At 43.3% G+C, this 17065-nt stretch overlaps 3 protein-coding genes across 3 annotated transcripts in view; 2 read left to right on the top strand and 1 right to left on the bottom strand.

Annotated features, from left to right (window-relative positions):
• The window catches only part of LOC122144590 (WD repeat-containing protein 20-like), a 14434-nt gene extending 8370 nt beyond the window's left edge, over nucleotides 1-6064 (top strand). Inside the window, exons 3-4 of the mRNA XM_042755620.1 lie at nucleotides 656-1876; nucleotides 4774-6064. Of these exons, the coding sequence (XP_042611554.1) occupies nucleotides 656-1876; nucleotides 4774-4827 (1275 nt within the window). The 3' untranslated portion in view covers nucleotides 4828-6064. The remainder of the gene's footprint in view (nucleotides 1-655; nucleotides 1877-4773) is intronic.
• A 2783-nt stretch (nucleotides 6065-8847) lies between these two features.
• Nucleotides 8848-14401, top strand: LOC109093241 (leucine-rich repeat protein 1-like). The gene is given in 7 exon segments (XM_042755619.1): nucleotides 8848-9056; nucleotides 9207-9385; nucleotides 9481-9579; nucleotides 10678-10821; nucleotides 10823-11371; nucleotides 12510-12529; nucleotides 13782-14401. Coding segments are annotated over 6 exon segments (1236 nt in total). The 5' UTR covers nucleotides 8848-9056; nucleotides 9207-9217; the 3' UTR covers nucleotides 14038-14401.
• A 1527-nt stretch (nucleotides 14402-15928) lies between these two features.
• On the bottom strand, nucleotides 15929-16836 carry LOC122134254 (kelch domain-containing protein 1-like). Its single transcript, XM_042755615.1, has 3 exons — nucleotides 16651-16836; nucleotides 16523-16580; nucleotides 15929-16430 (listed from the first exon to the last, which is right to left on the bottom strand). The coding sequence occupies exons 1-3, from the start codon at nucleotides 16652-16654 to the stop codon at nucleotides 16223-16225; spliced, it is 270 nt and encodes an 89-aa protein (XP_042611549.1). The 5' UTR covers nucleotides 16655-16836; the 3' UTR covers nucleotides 15929-16222.
• Nucleotides 16837-17065: the final 229 nt, after the last annotated feature.

Raw genomic sequence — 17065 nt, 5'->3', positions numbered from 1 at the left:
TGGAAACGCCAACTTTTGAATAAAAATCCCTTAATTCGCAAAAAAAAAAAATGTAAAAATTCCTCCATGAGAACTAAAAAAGTAATAACAGCTCATCCATGCGATTAATGGCAGATGGAAACACATTTACCGAATAAATTCCTCCATGCGCACTGATAAAGTCATGTGAGTTCGCGCTATGAGACGGATAACTGGACTAACAGCGCACCGATCTCCTTCACAGCTTCTGAAATGAAAAGCCTGAGCAAAGTCTGTGGTCAAAGTATTTCTGTAGAATTGTCTTAAAGGACTGCGTTCCCAAACAGCAGCATCCACCTCTGAAAGCACTGACAGCATTTAGTGTGTTTCTTCTGCTCGCGCTGAGACACAAGTCCTTCATCATATATGAACATTATTATATTCAGTGGCTTCAACTACTGTTCTCAGTTTATCAGGAAGTGATGATTTTATTCTCTCTGACTCGTTGGATGGAAACTGTGCTTTATTCGCAAATGTTTTATGCGATGTTCCAGTTTTGTGCAGAAGTTAAATTCGAATCTTTGGATGGAAACACAGCTATTGGAATGCTGGATGCATTGATGATAATCGTCCGCTCTAACTAACCCATGTCTTCTGTCTTGTCTCTTCTCCTCCATGAACCTCCTGAACCGCTCAGAGACTCATAGATAAATCCCGGGTCACGTGTGTGAAGTGGGTCCCGGGCTCCGAGAGCCTGTTCCTCGTGGCTCACTCCAGCGGGAGCATGTACCTGTATAACGTGGAGCACACCTGCGGCACCACGGTGCCTCACTACCAGCTGCTGAAGCAGGGCGAGAACTACAGCGTTCACACCTGCAAGAGCAAGTCCACGCGCAACCCTCTGCTCAAGTGGACGGTGGGCGAGGGCGCGCTGAACGAGTTCTCCTTCTCGCCCGACGGGAAGTTCCTGGCCTGCGTGAGTCAGGACGGCTTCCTGCGGGTCTTCAACTTCGACGCGGTGGAGCTGCACGGCACCATGAAGAGCTACTTCGGAGGCCTGCTGTGCGTCTGCTGGAGCCCTGACGGGAAGTACATCGTGGCCGGCGGCGAGGACGACCTGGTGACCGTCTGGTGCTTCGCAGACTGCCGGGTGATCGCCCGCGGACACGGACACAAGTCCTGGGTGAGCGTGGTGGCGTTTGACCACTACACCACCAGCGTGGAGGAGAGCGAGCCCATGGAGTTCAGCGGCAGCGACGAGGACTTCCAGGATCAAATCCACTTCGGCCGAGACAGGGCCAACAGCACACAGTCACGTCTGTCCAAGCGCAACTCGACGGACAGCCGGCCGGTCAGCGTGACGTACCGCTTCGGCTCGGTGGGGCAGGACACTCAGCTGTGCCTGTGGGACCTGACGGAGGACATCCTGTTCCCTCACCTGCCGCTGTCCCGGACGCGGACGCACACTAACGTGATGAACGCCAGCAGCAGTGACGGCTCCAGCTCGCTCCCCGCGCCGCTGCCGCGCTCCAACAGTCTCCCGCACTCCGCCGCTAACAGCAAGAGCGCCGCCTCGGACAACCCCATCGCCGCCGGCGTCAGCAAGTTCGCCACGCTCTCGCTGCACGACCGCAAAGAGCGGCACCCCGACAAAGACCACAAGCGCAACCACAGCATGGGCCACATCAGCAGCAAGAGCAGCGACAAGCTCAACCTGCTGACCAAAACCAAAACAGACCCCGCCAAGACTCTGGGCACGCAGCTGTGTCCACGCATGGAGGACGTGCCGCTGCTCGAGCCGCTCATCTGTAAAAAGATCGCACACGAGAGACTGACCGTGCTCATCTTTCTAGAGGACTGTATCGTCACCGCGTGTCAGGAGGGGTTCATCTGCACGTGGGCGAGACCCGGCAAAGTGGTGAGTAGGGATGAGCGTCTGGGGTTCAAAATATATCTCCATAACTTCTGGTGTTTATTGACATAACGTTATCGATGACGATATTTCAGGGAGACAAAAAAATCCTGTTTTTTCAGAGTAGTGATTCTTAATAGAGCTGCACAATAAATCGCATGTGATTTTTAATCTGCATCTTGTCAGTAAAGCCGGTTCTGTAATCAGCGGTAAATCTCTACACGTGTGTGCTTTCACATGGAGCAGCATTTACTACACAGAGCCGTTGTTCACTGACAAGCTGTGCCCCACGATCATATATGATTGATAGCGTGAGTGATTCCTTTTGCCTTAACATCTCAAGAGTGGCGGGGCACGACCGCGGGTTGAGAACCACTGCTTTAGAGAAAAGTATTATGTTTCCTATTTTTACCCAGAAGAGGGTGTAGTGAGCATTACGGAGTACACACGTAATGTAATGACTGTTTAGTTCATACTGGAAGCCAGAGGGCGCTCTTGTGCTATCGTGCATGGACGACGATAATCAGAGATATCTCCTGTGAAATCCCTCATATGAACAGAGGTATCCAGTTATCGCTGAATAAAACGCAGATAGAGACATTTTAACTGAGGAAACTTGAAGTACTGCACAAAATATTTGCGCATTAATACGGTTTATCTGTGTTAAAGCAATCTTGGGTATTTATAATATAATTTTTATAATGCAGTACTACTCAACATAGCCTTTATCACGGCATATAATACTATAAAATAGTATGATTTCTGTCTCATTCTGTGATATTAAAACCACGTCTGATCACAAAAAAGTTATTTCAAACACTTGACTTATGTTAAGCTAATTTGCAGAAAAAGCATGTCAATAAATGATATCTTTGAGGACAGGTTTGTAAACAGGCTCATACACATACAAAAACTGTATCGCTACTGTAGTACATTTATTCAAGGCTCAGACTGATTATTTGTGCACTGCACAGCCCGGACCAAACCAGTTCCAGATTATAGAAGGAGCTCCTCAGTTTGCGTATGCCTTCCTCCGTGTGTCAACAACTAGACTTTATCGTTATTATCACAATAACATTAATTCTAATCATGGGGAGATTTTTTTACCGGTATATCACAAATGATAAGATATCGTCCATCCCTGCTGGTGAGTTCCTTTCTGCTCTTAGCTGACTTCCTCCCTGCATTCACGGTCAGTCCAGGTTTGCTTCAGTCGCTCGTTCTGAGAGTAGTGTTGTGCTGATAGGTGATAGTATCGTGCATGGACGACGATAATCAGAGATATCTCCTGTGACTGATGCCTTTGACAGTAGCAAGACCATTATTATTATCAGGCTAGTAATACTATCTAGTTAATATTAGGGCTTATTCGTTCCATTATATTTCTTTTTTCACATTTTTACAGTGTTGCGTGTCATAACCAATCAGACACGATTCTGTTGAGTTTATTTTTTTCTTTTATTTAACAAGGAAATCACATTGAGACCTGGTCAAGACGGCAGCACATAAAGTTTCATACAAAAAAGAGTCACAGAGACAGTACCACAAATGACACAATCACAATTCATAAATAAAATCAGATCATGAAAATAGACGATCTCTTATCTTATCGATATCGGGAAGTCGTGGGCTAGTGGTTAGAGAGTTTAACTTCTAACCCTAAGGTCCAAATACCTAGATATTTATAAGAACTAACTCTTTCTATAAGTGAACCATTCCATGTTCTAATTGTCAAATCTGTTACCGTAGTGTGACCGCGACTAAAAATCATATACTTTGTCTTATTTGAGTTTAAAACCAATTTTAACAGCAACAATGAGCGCTGCATAATTAGAAAAGCATCCTGCAGTTGCTGTAAAGCTTGTTTTAAAGAAAATGCTGCCGTATAAACAATTGTATCATCTGCATACAAATGTATTTTAGCTGAGTCTATTCCATGACCGAAATCATTAATATAAATAGAAAATAACAAAGGGGCTAAAACCGATCCTTGAGGAACTCCAGTATTTACATGAAGAAAAGGTGAGTTGTAATTTTCAACACACACACATTGAGTGCGTTCTGAAAGATAGTTTTTGAACCATTTTAAAGCCGCTTCACTGAGACCTATATACCTAAGTCTCTGTAACATTAATTTGTGATCTACTGAATCAAACACACACTTGATGACATCAGTCAGCTCGCCTTGACTGCTGCAGTATTCCTCACTGTATTTACAATAAGATGAAATATGACTTAAAACACCACTGCCTCTTTTCTTTTCATTTAAACATATTAATAGATGAATAGAATAAAGAGCAAAGATTACCGGTTAGATTTACCCCAAAAGGAATTATATCTCCTCATGTTTACCCGCGACGAGTCCTCAGAGCCGAGGTGAGCTGCTCTCGTCAGGAAACACGAGCGCTGATCGTCTCTGAAATCCTTTTAAAACTACATCTCATTAAACAAAAAAACTAATAAATAAAAAACAAAAACAACAACATTAAAAACTTAAAAAACTACAAAACACTACACACAATAACACAAAAACATAAAAAAATAAAAAAAATGCTGCACACAATCAGCATCAGCGCCCAATGCTGCACAAACTCAACCAATCAGCATCAGCGCCCACAAATTAAAAGACGACATAAAGATATACACGTTAATATGCAACGGGGAGAAATGGCTGTATTTAAATCACTGTTCACTTTAAAACACACCCGAGAGAAATGTTTGTTTTTGAGTCTCTAGTTGAGTTAAGGCTTTGGAGAAGAGCTTGTTTTCAGGGTTTACGGTGAACGCTGTGTGTGTTGTGAGCGCTAGTAAAGTCTGTAGCTAGTTCATCGTGTGTGTGATCTGTGTGATGTTTTTCCTCCTGTATATTTCTTCGTTCAAATGTCTGTTCTTCTTTCTTCCAGGGTTTGTTGTCATCCCAGAACCAAGCCAACTCTCCCAGTGGAACAGTAGTATAGCCTCTATTTCTGCTGCTATGAGATCCGTCTCCGCTCCGAGCTCCTTGTGTTCCTCTCTCCTGCTCTTTCTGTCGCTCCGGAGGCCCGTGTTCGCAGTGAATCCGTGGAAAGACTGTACCGCAGCCGCGGGCTCCTTCCATTTCTTCTGTTCTCACTGAGTATTTATTTAATTGTTTTGTTGCTTTCACTCTCAAATGCATCTCTCTGTTATTCTTTCCTGCTGTGTATTTCGAGCTTGAGCCTGAGGTGTGGGTCTGAGAAACACCTGCTGGTCCAAACATCAGCCCAGATCCTTCAAACACACTTTCATTTTCACCCTCCTTCTTATGGAACTTTGCACTGATTTTATTTTTGTTTTTGATTTTTTTTTTTTTTTGGTCACTACCATAAAGGATCAAAAAAGAAAGAGAGAGATGTTTGGGGAAGGCCTTGATGCACTTGGCTTTAATATCCTCTGTCTTGAAATCTGAATCTGAAAAGCTGGATGCTGCAATCATAGTTTTTTAAAGAACATTTGTTTGCACTTAATAGTTTATTAGAAGAGAATGGCTTTACATTTGTGTGCGAGGACTCACAGACCGTATAATGTGGAGAACTATGATTAAAACTTTGTATCTATTGAGCATTTATTTTAATATTGTTTCAGATAAAAATCTGCTTTGTATTATATGTATAATATTGTAATTCAGTGATTTATTGGGGCAAAAGCAAATGATCAGTAACTCTAGTGAACGTTTGTCATCATTGCAGGAAATAGTGACATTTCTAAAGCAGAAAAATAGACCTAATATTAAAAATAATCTTAAATATGCAGGTTTCTGTTTGTTTAGTTTGGTTTTCCTGTCTCTTGTACAGAAGTCCCCAGATGTATTTTGATATAGGAGATGTATGTAAGAGAATGGCTCGTCTCTGGTCACAGATTCACACACGTCTGACGCTCAGGAAGTCTAACAGACGCAGAGAAAACAAACCGCACAAAAGAGTTCATATTTTGCTTACCAACCGCAGACTTATTCTATGTACTACTAAACAACAGCCACTAGAGCGGCTCGTCATCACTAGAATCTGTGTGACACTATTAGACGTTTAACGTACCCTTTTTTGTGACTACCAATCACTGTCGATGAAACACACACTAACCGGGAAAGACCAGGATGTGGAAGTGCTCATATTTTTTGATTCATGTTGTTAACATTTTGCATTTCACATTTTGTTCTTCATTAAAGAAGTCCATGTATGTTTGGTCTGGTGTGTATCTGTGTGGCTGTTGTGTTTTGTGTACTATTCTCTCTAGACCACTAACTAGTGCAGAGCTGCTGCTCTTATTACAGGTTTGTGCCTTTTTATGCTGCTCCAGTGTGACTGAATAACACTTCTTGTCCTGTTTTGGGGGATTTTTGTTCTACTGTACATCAGACAGCATTCATAACCTTTGAAAATGTGTTTGTTTGAGCACCCTGTGTTGTTTTTAAGATGATTGGAAAAGATTGATTGTTTCTAACCCTAATTGGAAAAAAAAAAGCGCAGAAAAACTAATGTAAAGGAAGATTTTGTGGTAAATTTCATGCTAAAATGCATGAATGTAAAATCACCAAACGGATAATTACAGATCTGCTAAATGTGCATCAGTGTACAGTAATGATGTCAAAACATGGCAGTCTGCAGCGCGTGTGAAGTAAAACCCCTTCATTGAAGACTTTAAAGTTGAGGAAAGATAACAGCACACCAGCATCCTGTTGAACTTTACTCCCATAATATTCTTGAGACTTCTGTGCAGATGTGAGATGTGTAATAAGAGCAGGAACAAGAGATCTCGGAGGAACGCATGGCTGTCTCAGAGGATCGTCGGGTTCAGGTTAAATGATGGAAAGCAGCAGATTTTAATTCTACATTTCTTACATGGTCTTTGGTCAGAGCGAGTGGCACTTTTTGCAGATGGCAGGCAGAGAGCTGCGGTGTGAAGCGGTCAGCGCTGGGAAGCTGGACACTGGGTAAGGGATGACCACGCTGAGTTTTGGTAGCTCCAGAGGGAGCTGCGAGGCCTGCAGAGGAACATACACACGCTGACCGGTGTCTGTCAGTTTAACTCTTTATGTACTGCTTTCTCCGTCAGAATGCATTCAGTGAAAGACTAAACAATATTGAACTGTTTATTTAACATGTTTATCAGATGACGACAAAATACAACTGAAATTGAATAATGAAATTGAATAATGTTTAATATATTAATCAGTGCTGCTGTCAAACGAATAATCACTTCCAAAAGTTTTAGTTTACATTATATGTGAGTGTACGGTGTACATTTATTATGTATATATAAAGACACACAAACAGCATATAAGTTGAAAATATTTACATGTATTTGTGTATATATTTATATAAGTTATATATAATAAACGTTACATTTTTATTATATGCATGTGAATGTATTTATATGTGCATAAGTATACACAGTACACACACATATTACGCAAACAAAAACGTTTTGGTAGAGATTAATCGTTTGACAGCACTAGTATTAACTGAAGTTAACAACAAAAATGCCCTCCTGAAATCATATTCTAAAGAAGCACAATACTGATTCTGTTTTTGTTCACTGTAATACAAAGAGTGCTTTCACAACATCAGTCAGTGTATGTACTCGCGTTCACTTCAGCTCCTGCAGCGCTGTTCGTTTACGTGATTAATGTCTGAAGGGATGACGTTTTCATGATTAGTGCCTTGTTAATACTTGTGTTTGTGAATGTGTCTAAGAAGCTGGTGTGCTGTGAAGAGGCTCCTGTCTTCCCTGACGTCCCACAGCTGATCCCGCTGGACTCTCCCTTCCGCAGACTCACTGCTGTCCTCTCGGACATCCTGCAGAAACACCACAGAAAGAGCTGAGGCACAGCTACACTTCACTCGGCCTTCCATCAGCGTCACGCAAAATAAGCCTTGTGTTCCCGATCCTACGGCTAGTGTTTATCCTGAAAGTGAGTGATATCACAGACTCACATCACTGAGGAGTGCATTTACAGGTCAGATGTCTTCAGGAACACACACCCCCGCGTGAAGCGGTTTCTGAAGGCTCGAATGCTCGTACCTCAGTTCTCTGAAGCAGGGGTGCTGATGTGCTCCTCGGGGTCGTAGGTCAACATCAGGCGCAGCTGCAGAGCAGGGATCAGATGGGAACCCCACAGCCTCGGCGAGGAGTCGAAGCCCACCGCACGAGACCTTAGCTACACTATATTCAATCTAAACATTTAACTCCTTTTTGGGGACTCAAGCGTTCTGTGATAATGGCCTTGGCTTCGAAATGCTATATTCTACAACTTTGCTTTATTGTACACGAAATAAAAGGCAGTCTGCTTGAGTCGTGATGTTTCCGGGTCCGGTTGTTCAGGAAGTTTAATCTGGATCAGAATGATCTGGATTTGGGAATCCTGTGTTTTGTGATCCAGGTTCAGGGAACCCATTACTTCTGTGCGGATCACCCTGATCCAGATACACCCTTTCAGATCTCAAGTCTGGATCACTAGTGCTCTACGGAGCCCCTAAAGGGACATGCACATGTAGTTTACAATCAGTGATTAAATAAACAATTTAAATGACAATTTATTTATTATTGACATCTATCTGGGGATATATCACATGTTACAAATTTTGGATTTTTTTGGACCAGATTTAAAGTTTTATTACATTTTTGTTCCTGAAATCCATCCTTTTGCTGGGATCAGAATAATCTTGTTTTTTTTCACACACACACATACACTCTTGGCTGCCGTATTTTTTACTAACCAGCAGATTGTTTTGATGTTTTCGACACTCTCTAAGCTTTGAATCTTTTCCCGATGCAGTCAGAGGAAAGACTCAGTGCTTCATTTGTCCATCCATCACTAACTATGCTGTCGCTTCTGTGGGTTACATGAACGAGTCACGGAACGTAGCTTGTCATAAGCAGCGCTAAAACTATTTCAGTGCAGAAAGGCCTCACTGGGGATATCTTCTGGTAAAGTTACTCCGCCATATTAGTGAGGTCAGTCAGTGTCCACCGCGCATGCGCGACACATAAGCGCGCGGTACGTAACTAAACATGAAAGATCGCTCAAGTGCGCTGTTTGAAACATGATTTAACCGTGTTTTGCTGTCAGATTAATTATTTTAATTATTCGGCGTGAGATCGGATTTATTTGGTCTTACTATGGATCTGCTGGTTTGCTAATAATCGATTGAAAGGAAGAACGATTCAGGTTTGTTTACTGTTTTCAGTCAGAGTTTATTTACCTCGCACATAACGATTTATTATAACCAGTTAGTCTCGTGACCAGACACCAATCCAGTGTTCTCACTGTCGTGTTTAATGGAGATATCCTGTCGAGACTGACCGCGGTGTGTTTCAGACTCGTGCGGGATGCAGCTGCGGTGTGACGTGGAGGTGGTGAGCCGGTGGTTACCGTCGGTCGGTGTGAGGAGTAAGGGCCGGTCCAGCCGCGCGGTTCTGTCCCTCGGGAGGCTCGCGGAGCGCGGCGTGTTTCTGCTCATCTGCACCGCCAGACACCGCCGCGGAGCGCGATACAAGGCAGGACCGAGCGCTCTCTGTGCCGCGTGTCTGCTGTGGACCAGCTGCTGAGTGTGTGTGTGTGTTTGTGTGTGTGTGTGTGTGTTTCTCTGCAGCTGCAGCAGAACATCGAGAAGTTCTTCACCAGGTTCGTGGAAGAAGGCAAAGCCACGGTTCGGCTGAAGGAGCCTGCGATTGACATCTGTCTGAGTAAAGTAAAGACCTGCTTTCAGTTCTATTCGGAGAAGTTGTGCTGTCACGGGTTTTTTTTAAATAAATGCTTCTGCATCATATATCCAACCCATAGTGCAGTTATTATCGTGTTTTTGTAGTAGTAAACCAAATAAATGACAGAGCTGATAACTCTCAACTCCTGATAAACTAAGGATGATTGGTTATTTTGTGTGAATCTGTATTTCTTCTGCACCTCTGCCAGCCTTTTGCTGCAAGTATAATGTTATAATAATAAAATGGATTGATATCTGCTGTTTTGTCACTCACCGTCTCTGTGCTGATTCCTGCTGTACTCGAGCTGATAGCTGATCATATTAAAGAGGTCTTATGAGGCGACAAAGTTTTCCTTTGTGTTTGGAGTGTTACAAGTTGTTCGTGCATAGATAAGATCAGTAAAGCTGCAAAGACTAAATTCTCAAACCCAAAGAGAGATTCTTTATAGAAGTTGACTTGTCTCCTGAACCCCCCCACGCTCCTGTTATTCTCGCTGTAGTACAGAGACAGAGCAGCTTTTAGACATTGCTCTGCTTGTGGGTGTGGTTTTCAGATTATGACCCGTGTTGCTCTGTCTCTGTTGTCGTGGAAACGTTTATTTCCAAATCTGTTAAGAGGCGTAACATTTCCATCTCGTTTGAGGTTTTTGGCCAATCACAACACACTGGATAGCTGGCCAATCAGAGCACACCTCGCTTTTCAGAAAGATGAGCTTTATCAGAAGGCGGGGCATAGAGGAGAAACTATAATATACAGTATATGAAAAATAATGTTCCTTGAACCATAGACCGCGTAAACCAATTGTATTTCACCAAATACACCAAATAATGTTATTTTTAGCATCCTCATATGACCCTTTTAAGTTTAAACTCGGTATCCGCTGGTCGACTGTGATCTGTCCTGATTCTCAGACGTCGGGGGAATATCTGCTGGCGTCGCTCTAGTTCCTGCACAGACCTGGTTTTACATAAATAGAAGATTGATGCTATTAAACAGCTGAAGATACGAATGGTTTCTGAAATGGTTTGCGCTTGATTTGTCTCTGTGTGTGTGTGTGTGTGTGTGTGTATGTGTGTGTGTGTCAGGCGGACATCAGCAGCTTGAAGAGCTTCCTCTCCGCCGCTCGGCTGGCACACAGAGGAAGTGACACGGACTCGCTCCCCCTGTCGGCCCTCGGCCCGGCCCGCACCCGCGATGTGGAGAAACCCAAGAAGAAGCTCAGCATTCTGGACCAAGAAGGACTACCCGCTCACGTCCAGCTTCCCGTACTCTCTGGAGCAGCTGCAGGTGTCGTACTGCAGACTGACCCGTGTGGACCTGCGCATGCTGTCACTCAGAGTCCTGCGCCGGCTGGACCTCAGCAACAACCACATCAAGAAGCTGCCCTCCACCATCGGTGACCTGAGCTGCCTCGCAGAGCTGATTCTCCACAACAACCAGCTGGAGAGCTTCGGCGACGGCCTGTGCTCCTCGACCCTGCAGACGTCTCTCCAGCATCTGGACCTGAGTCAGAACCAGCTGAAGGTCCTGCCCGCTCGCTTCTGTCAGCTGCAGCAGCTGGTCAACCTCAAACTGGACCAGAACAAGCTCCTGTGGCTGCCTTTCCACATCGGCCGGCTCTCCAAGCTGCGCTTCCTGTCCGCCGCTCACAACCAGCTCACCGTACTTCCTGCCAGCTTCAGAAAGCTGTGCCTGGAGAACCTGGACCTGTTTGGAAACCGGTTCGCTCAAGCCAGCGCTCTGGAGCACACCAAACGCTGCACTAACATGACGCTTACAGCTGAACTAAACTGATTGCTTTATTTAGCAATGGTTTACTGAATCTCGATAGGTGATACCAAGATCTAAAAGTCGGTACCGATAACAACTTAAGTACTCGATACTAATACCACTGGAAAAAACATAGCAATAAAACTTAAACATTAACTCCTTTGTTTAACATTAAAAAAACACACACACACACTTGTTCTTGAACATAACACACACACACACACACACATATACTCTGAATGCAAGCATTAGTTTAAATTCAGTGGCGTACTGGTTTCATTCACTACACATACTGAAGCGTGCGTGTGTAAATATGAGTACATGAACACAAACATGATCTCTAGAGCTGCTCTGAGTCACTTCACGAGCATTTTGAGAAAACTATCCTCATATTATATACAAACACACACCAGTGTTTCAGGAGTTTAGTACACTGAATAGGACACTTGCTTGTTAGATAACCCTATTCAGATTGAGATGTATGCTTTTTCTAAATTAACAACCCCCCGCAAATCATTGTTAGATGCAGTGTTTCCTGTAGTTGTGCAAAGATTTGGTTTCAAAAACTGTATCAGTAAACTAAACTAAACTAAAGTCTGGTTTTGGTGGATGTGTTCAAATTTTATCGTCTTAATTCAAGTGATGAAGGATTCTGAAAGCCTGACCGTAATCAGTGTTGAGTTGAGGTTAACCTGTCTGCTTTACATGTTTCAACATGGTTAACAGTTCAAAACATTTGTTACAAATTTAGAAAAGCAATCAAATTTAATGTTACATTACTTTAATAAAGTAATTGAAATAGTTACACTACTATTGCATTTTAAATAGTGTAACTTGTAATCTGTAACCTGTTACATTTCCGAAGTAAGCTTCCGAACACTGTTGAGGGTGGACTGAAACACTTCTGGGTGTCACCGTCAGCTCCGGGAGCACCGCAGCCTCGCTTCCGCCGCTTCGTACCCTGCTGAGGAAAAAAAACACAAGCACCGCCAGGATTTTAAAATGTTTATACTGACTTGGTACCATCGTATCGGTTCTCGTGAAATACCTAAATTAACGATATTAATAAACACTCAAATAAAATAAAAAAACGTATGCAAACATTTAATTTGTTTTTAAATTAACTTTGTCACGTTTTTCTATTCAGTTTCCATTGTTGTTGAACAGGTATGTCTGACATTAAAACTAGTAATAAAGAGGAACTGATGATTACGCTGTCGTTATAATAAAGAGGAACTGATGATTACGCTGTCGTTAGAACTGAGGTAGAGGTCTTCACTGAGGTCTGACCCGAGATCCGTGTGGGTTCGGGTCCAAAATTTCTACGAGTGCCTCGAACACGGGTCAGGTTCAGTATTAGCGGCCTCGGGTCTCAGATCATTTAAAATAAGTGCTTTTTTTCACATGGACCCAAATACATTTAAACTATCCCGATGTGTACTTGCACGTTCACGTTAAGTGAGAAACACGCGGAGAAAAGAAGCATACGTTTATAACCTAGCACACAGAAATCCGTCTTATATGAGATCCTTCAGGAAAACCCACTCTCTTCATTACTGCGGCTGCGTTTCTATGCAGGGCTTTCTTCCATGAACAAAACCATTACCCCAAATAAAACACTACTTCAAAGACAACACTAGCAAAGCCATGAATTATGCTATGATCGTAAGTTATGCTTAAGATTAGCCATGAAAAGCTATCGATTCAATTTATCAAACTGTCACGTTTATTTTTCAAATCCACTGGTCACACTCACAGCTGAAAACTGAACTTAGAAATAACTTGTACCCATCAGGCAGGCAATAATATGAAGTAGTAATTAAATAAATGAATGTTAAATGAAAGTAATGGAGAAGCGGCCAATCAGTCAGCAGGACACTCACATCAGTGCTGTTTACATTCGAAAATAAATTCAGCTGGGTCAGTCTCGGGTCAAGTTTTTCTCTTTTTTTTTAAATAATTAATGTACGTCGGGTTCAGACAAGAAGTGATTTGGGTCGGGTACAGATTTTAGGACCGGAGAAGACCTCTAAACTGAGTGGTTAGTATACGCCAGGGATCCTCAAATCACTTTCCTGAAGAGTTTAGCTCTAACCCTAATCAAACACACCTGAGCATGCTAATCAGTGTCTTCAGGATCGTTAGAAGATCACAGGTGGGTGAGTTTGATCAGGGTTGGTGATAAACTCTTCAGTGCACTGGCCCTCGAGGACAAGATTTGAGGAACCCTGGTATACGCTGATCTGTCGCACCACATCAGAGAGCACCAAAATGGTATTTATTCTCTACATTTCCTGAAAAACTGGAAGGATTTGCACACCGAACCGAAAGACCGGTGCTGAGAAGTTCTGGTACGGACTCGTGTACCATCACAGCCCTCCTGCGGCTGCTAACGTGTTCTTGTCTTGTTCTCTGTCAGAGTCCCACACGGCCCTCACGTCGTGCCGCTGCACCTGTGTCACCAGCTGGACTTCTCTAAAGCCTGCGACTGCGGCCGGGTCTGTGTGGACTCCTTCATCCAGACGGCCGTCAGCATCAACCTGCACCTCGTGGCTCACACCGTGGTGTTAGTGGACAACATGGGCGGCACCGAGGCTCCGGTGCAGAAGCACTTCTGCTCGCTGCTGTGTTACTGTGAGTTCATGGACGGCTGCGTGCAGCGTGACCTCAGATGACCTCTCGCTGACCGTCTGTACGAGCGCTGCTCGCTGTTTCAGTGTTTGTTCTGTTTTAGCTCGATGTTTAAGGGTTTGTTCACTGGACAAAGACCTTTAAACTCCAGCGTCGCAACATATGTTTTGTAAAATAAAAACTCATTAAAAACAGAAGTTTGAGCTGCCAAAGAAAAATGATTTGATGATTTCACATCACAGGCTTCTGTATTTCACTGTATTTGTTCAGTTTCCTTTATTTCAATCAAGCTTTTTCATTTTTACTCCAAAAGGTCAGTCTTTGTTTTAAGTTCATTTCTGAACAAAACTAAAAGGGGTTTTATTTTACTCTACATTTAAACATTAAACTTGTGTCTCTGAACTAAAACACAATCCAAACAAATATTCCCGAAAACAAAACGCCTCCAACTCCCTCAGAATACATCCTCCATAATCCCTCAGATATCCTCTCCTGAAGTCCCTCGATCTCTCTCAGAATATCTCTGCCTGAATCGCTCAGCTGTGCTCTTCTGAAGAACGTCTCGTCTTTGGCTCTTCAGTGTCCTCCTCGTGATGCGGCGGCGGTGTTGCTGGTTCATGGGTGCATTATTATCTGTCATCAGTGGCTGGTGTGGAAATAATGCGTCCCTCGCTGTGTTCGACTCGGACGTCTTCATCTCCACCGTTTGCTGTGATATCAGATTCGCTGGGAAACTTGCACAGAAAACAGAAACAGTTATGCATTATTATCACTAATATCCACAGCATGTCACATCTACTGCACTACTAGACCAGAAATGATTCAAACTGATAATCTAGTGAATTTGGAGCGTATGTGAATGTTTTATATAAAATCTCAGTATCATACTGTATTTGATGAAGAGTCGAGTGTTAATTTAATCTTAGTCCATTTCCACAGAGCAGGTCTGATGTAAATGATCGGGCTCCTGCGGTTCTGTCCGGTTCGCTGCTGGATCGCGGCGCGTCTGTGGTTCGGTCGTTGAATCGGTGATCTGAGGTTCTGATGCGGAAGGCTCAGGCTGTAGTTTTGCTGAGAGGGTTAAAGTACAGCAGTTTGACTCGGGCTCAGGATCTTCCTCTTTAGGCTTTCGATCCTTTGTCTTCATCCACAGGATACGAGAGCAGAAGATCCAGCTAGTATCTGGTGTTTCTGAGAGTCCAGGACGAGCTGCCACTGCTCCACGCTGAGCTCGGTGTCTGCAGCGGATCCCAGCAGCAGGTCGAGGGTGATGACCAGCTCCACGTCTCTGGAGCTCCTGTAATCCTGCAGATCCACCACGGAGCGGTACTTTATTCTCTACTATCGTGCTGTGGGCCGACTGGAGGGTGGAGGTCTGGGTTTGGGACAGTGTTGCTAAATTTAGCTACTTTTCAGACTACCTTAGCAACTTTTTCTTTCAAAAGCACCTAGCAACAAATATATCTATTTCTAAAATCTATTTGGCAACTTTTAACAACTTATTAGCACAAGTGATTTTCTAAATTACACTGAAAGGGGAATCCAAAGATGCCTAGCAGTACACGGATCACGTGAATTAAGTTAGCTGCTATTTGCAATTGTTCAGTTTAATAATAATAATTGAATGTTCATTTGTGATACACATACCTAATATCTAATAAATGAAATATAAATAATTAATTATGCATGTTAGTGCATCAACATAGATATAGATAAACACTGTACACCCAAAGCGCTTTACAATCATGTGGGGGGTCTCTCCTCACCCACCACCAGTGTGCAGCACCCACCTGATGATGCGACGGCAGCCACGGGACAACGGCACCAGCGACAGAGAGAGAGACAGAGAGAGAGAGAGAGAGAGAGAGAGAGAGAGAGAGAGAGAGAGAGAGAGAAAAGGTTCACCTTCCAGAGGCACATTTAACATTTTCCAGGCCTTGGGGGCAATTTGGTCAGGAAGATCGTGGATCAGTTAGTACTCTGTAAGAAAAAATATCTAGAAAAATGGAAAAGGTTCTCCTTCCAGAGGCACATTTTACCTGTTTAAGATTTAATTCATATTTATGTTGTTCCCAGAAGGAACCAGCTTCGTTTGCATTAGGTTATAAGTACAACTGTTTCAGCACTTAGACACAAAACAGTCATAAATAGTTTAAAATGTTAAAATACTGAAAATAAATCCTTTAACAATATTAAACAAAGCTTATAAACAAATTTAGTAAAGATGAATCACTCCGCAGTTTCACGTTCTGTGAGTTTCTGTCTGCGTCTGGAACACGAGCGCGTCGTTGCTGTGGCCCTGCAGAACAGATCCTCACAGATTACTGATGTCTGATAGATCGTCCTGCACACCAGACTCACTGAGAGGATATCATCATGACTTCCTCCAAACACAACAACATCCGAGTCTCTTCTTTGACAAGCGCTGTGCCACAGCCTAAAAACCACAATGAGAAACAGCTTGAGAAATAAAACAAAATACAGTCATATCTTCTTCTGTTCATCTCATTTCTGCGTGTTTCCACCAACCGTGGTTTGTCCATCTCTGTCCATCCTTTTGTCTCCAGATTAAATATCCAGCCGTCACCTGAGGAGAAAGAAAGTTAGTTTTTAAACTGTACTCTTGTTTAAAGTTGAGTTTTTTGCATGTGTTATACTCATGGGTCTGCAGTCCACACTGAGTCCTTCGAACAGAAAGAGACGAGTCTGACACGACTGTAAGCGTGTGCCATGAGCGTCCCACAGGAGCCGGAGCCAACCCAACCCTGCAAACACCAGACGAGACGAGCTTCATGAAGATCACACACTCCTAACACTCCAGACTTATACAGACCAGTGAGGAACGTCTCTTACATTTCTGACCACGTCCATGAAGAGACAATACACATCACTTGTTCTCGTTTCCTGCGCAGAGAGCAAACAAACTAAACACAACAACAGAGTCTGTCTGATCTTGCACACACACCTTCTGAAGAGAAGATCTCAGATGATACAGGATTGTCTAAATGTAAACGTGCTGGCAGTATGTGCACACTGTGGGCTGTTAAACAGGCAGATATAGATGAGGATTGA

This window comes from Cyprinus carpio, unplaced genomic scaffold (genome assembly GCF_018340385.1).
Source record: "Cyprinus carpio isolate SPL01 unplaced genomic scaffold, ASM1834038v1 S000006730, whole genome shotgun sequence".
NCBI classification, from domain to species: domain Eukaryota; kingdom Metazoa; phylum Chordata; class Actinopteri; order Cypriniformes; family Cyprinidae; genus Cyprinus; species Cyprinus carpio.
Note: the sequence above shows the minus strand (reverse complement) of the source record. Positions and strands in the feature narration are given on the sequence as shown.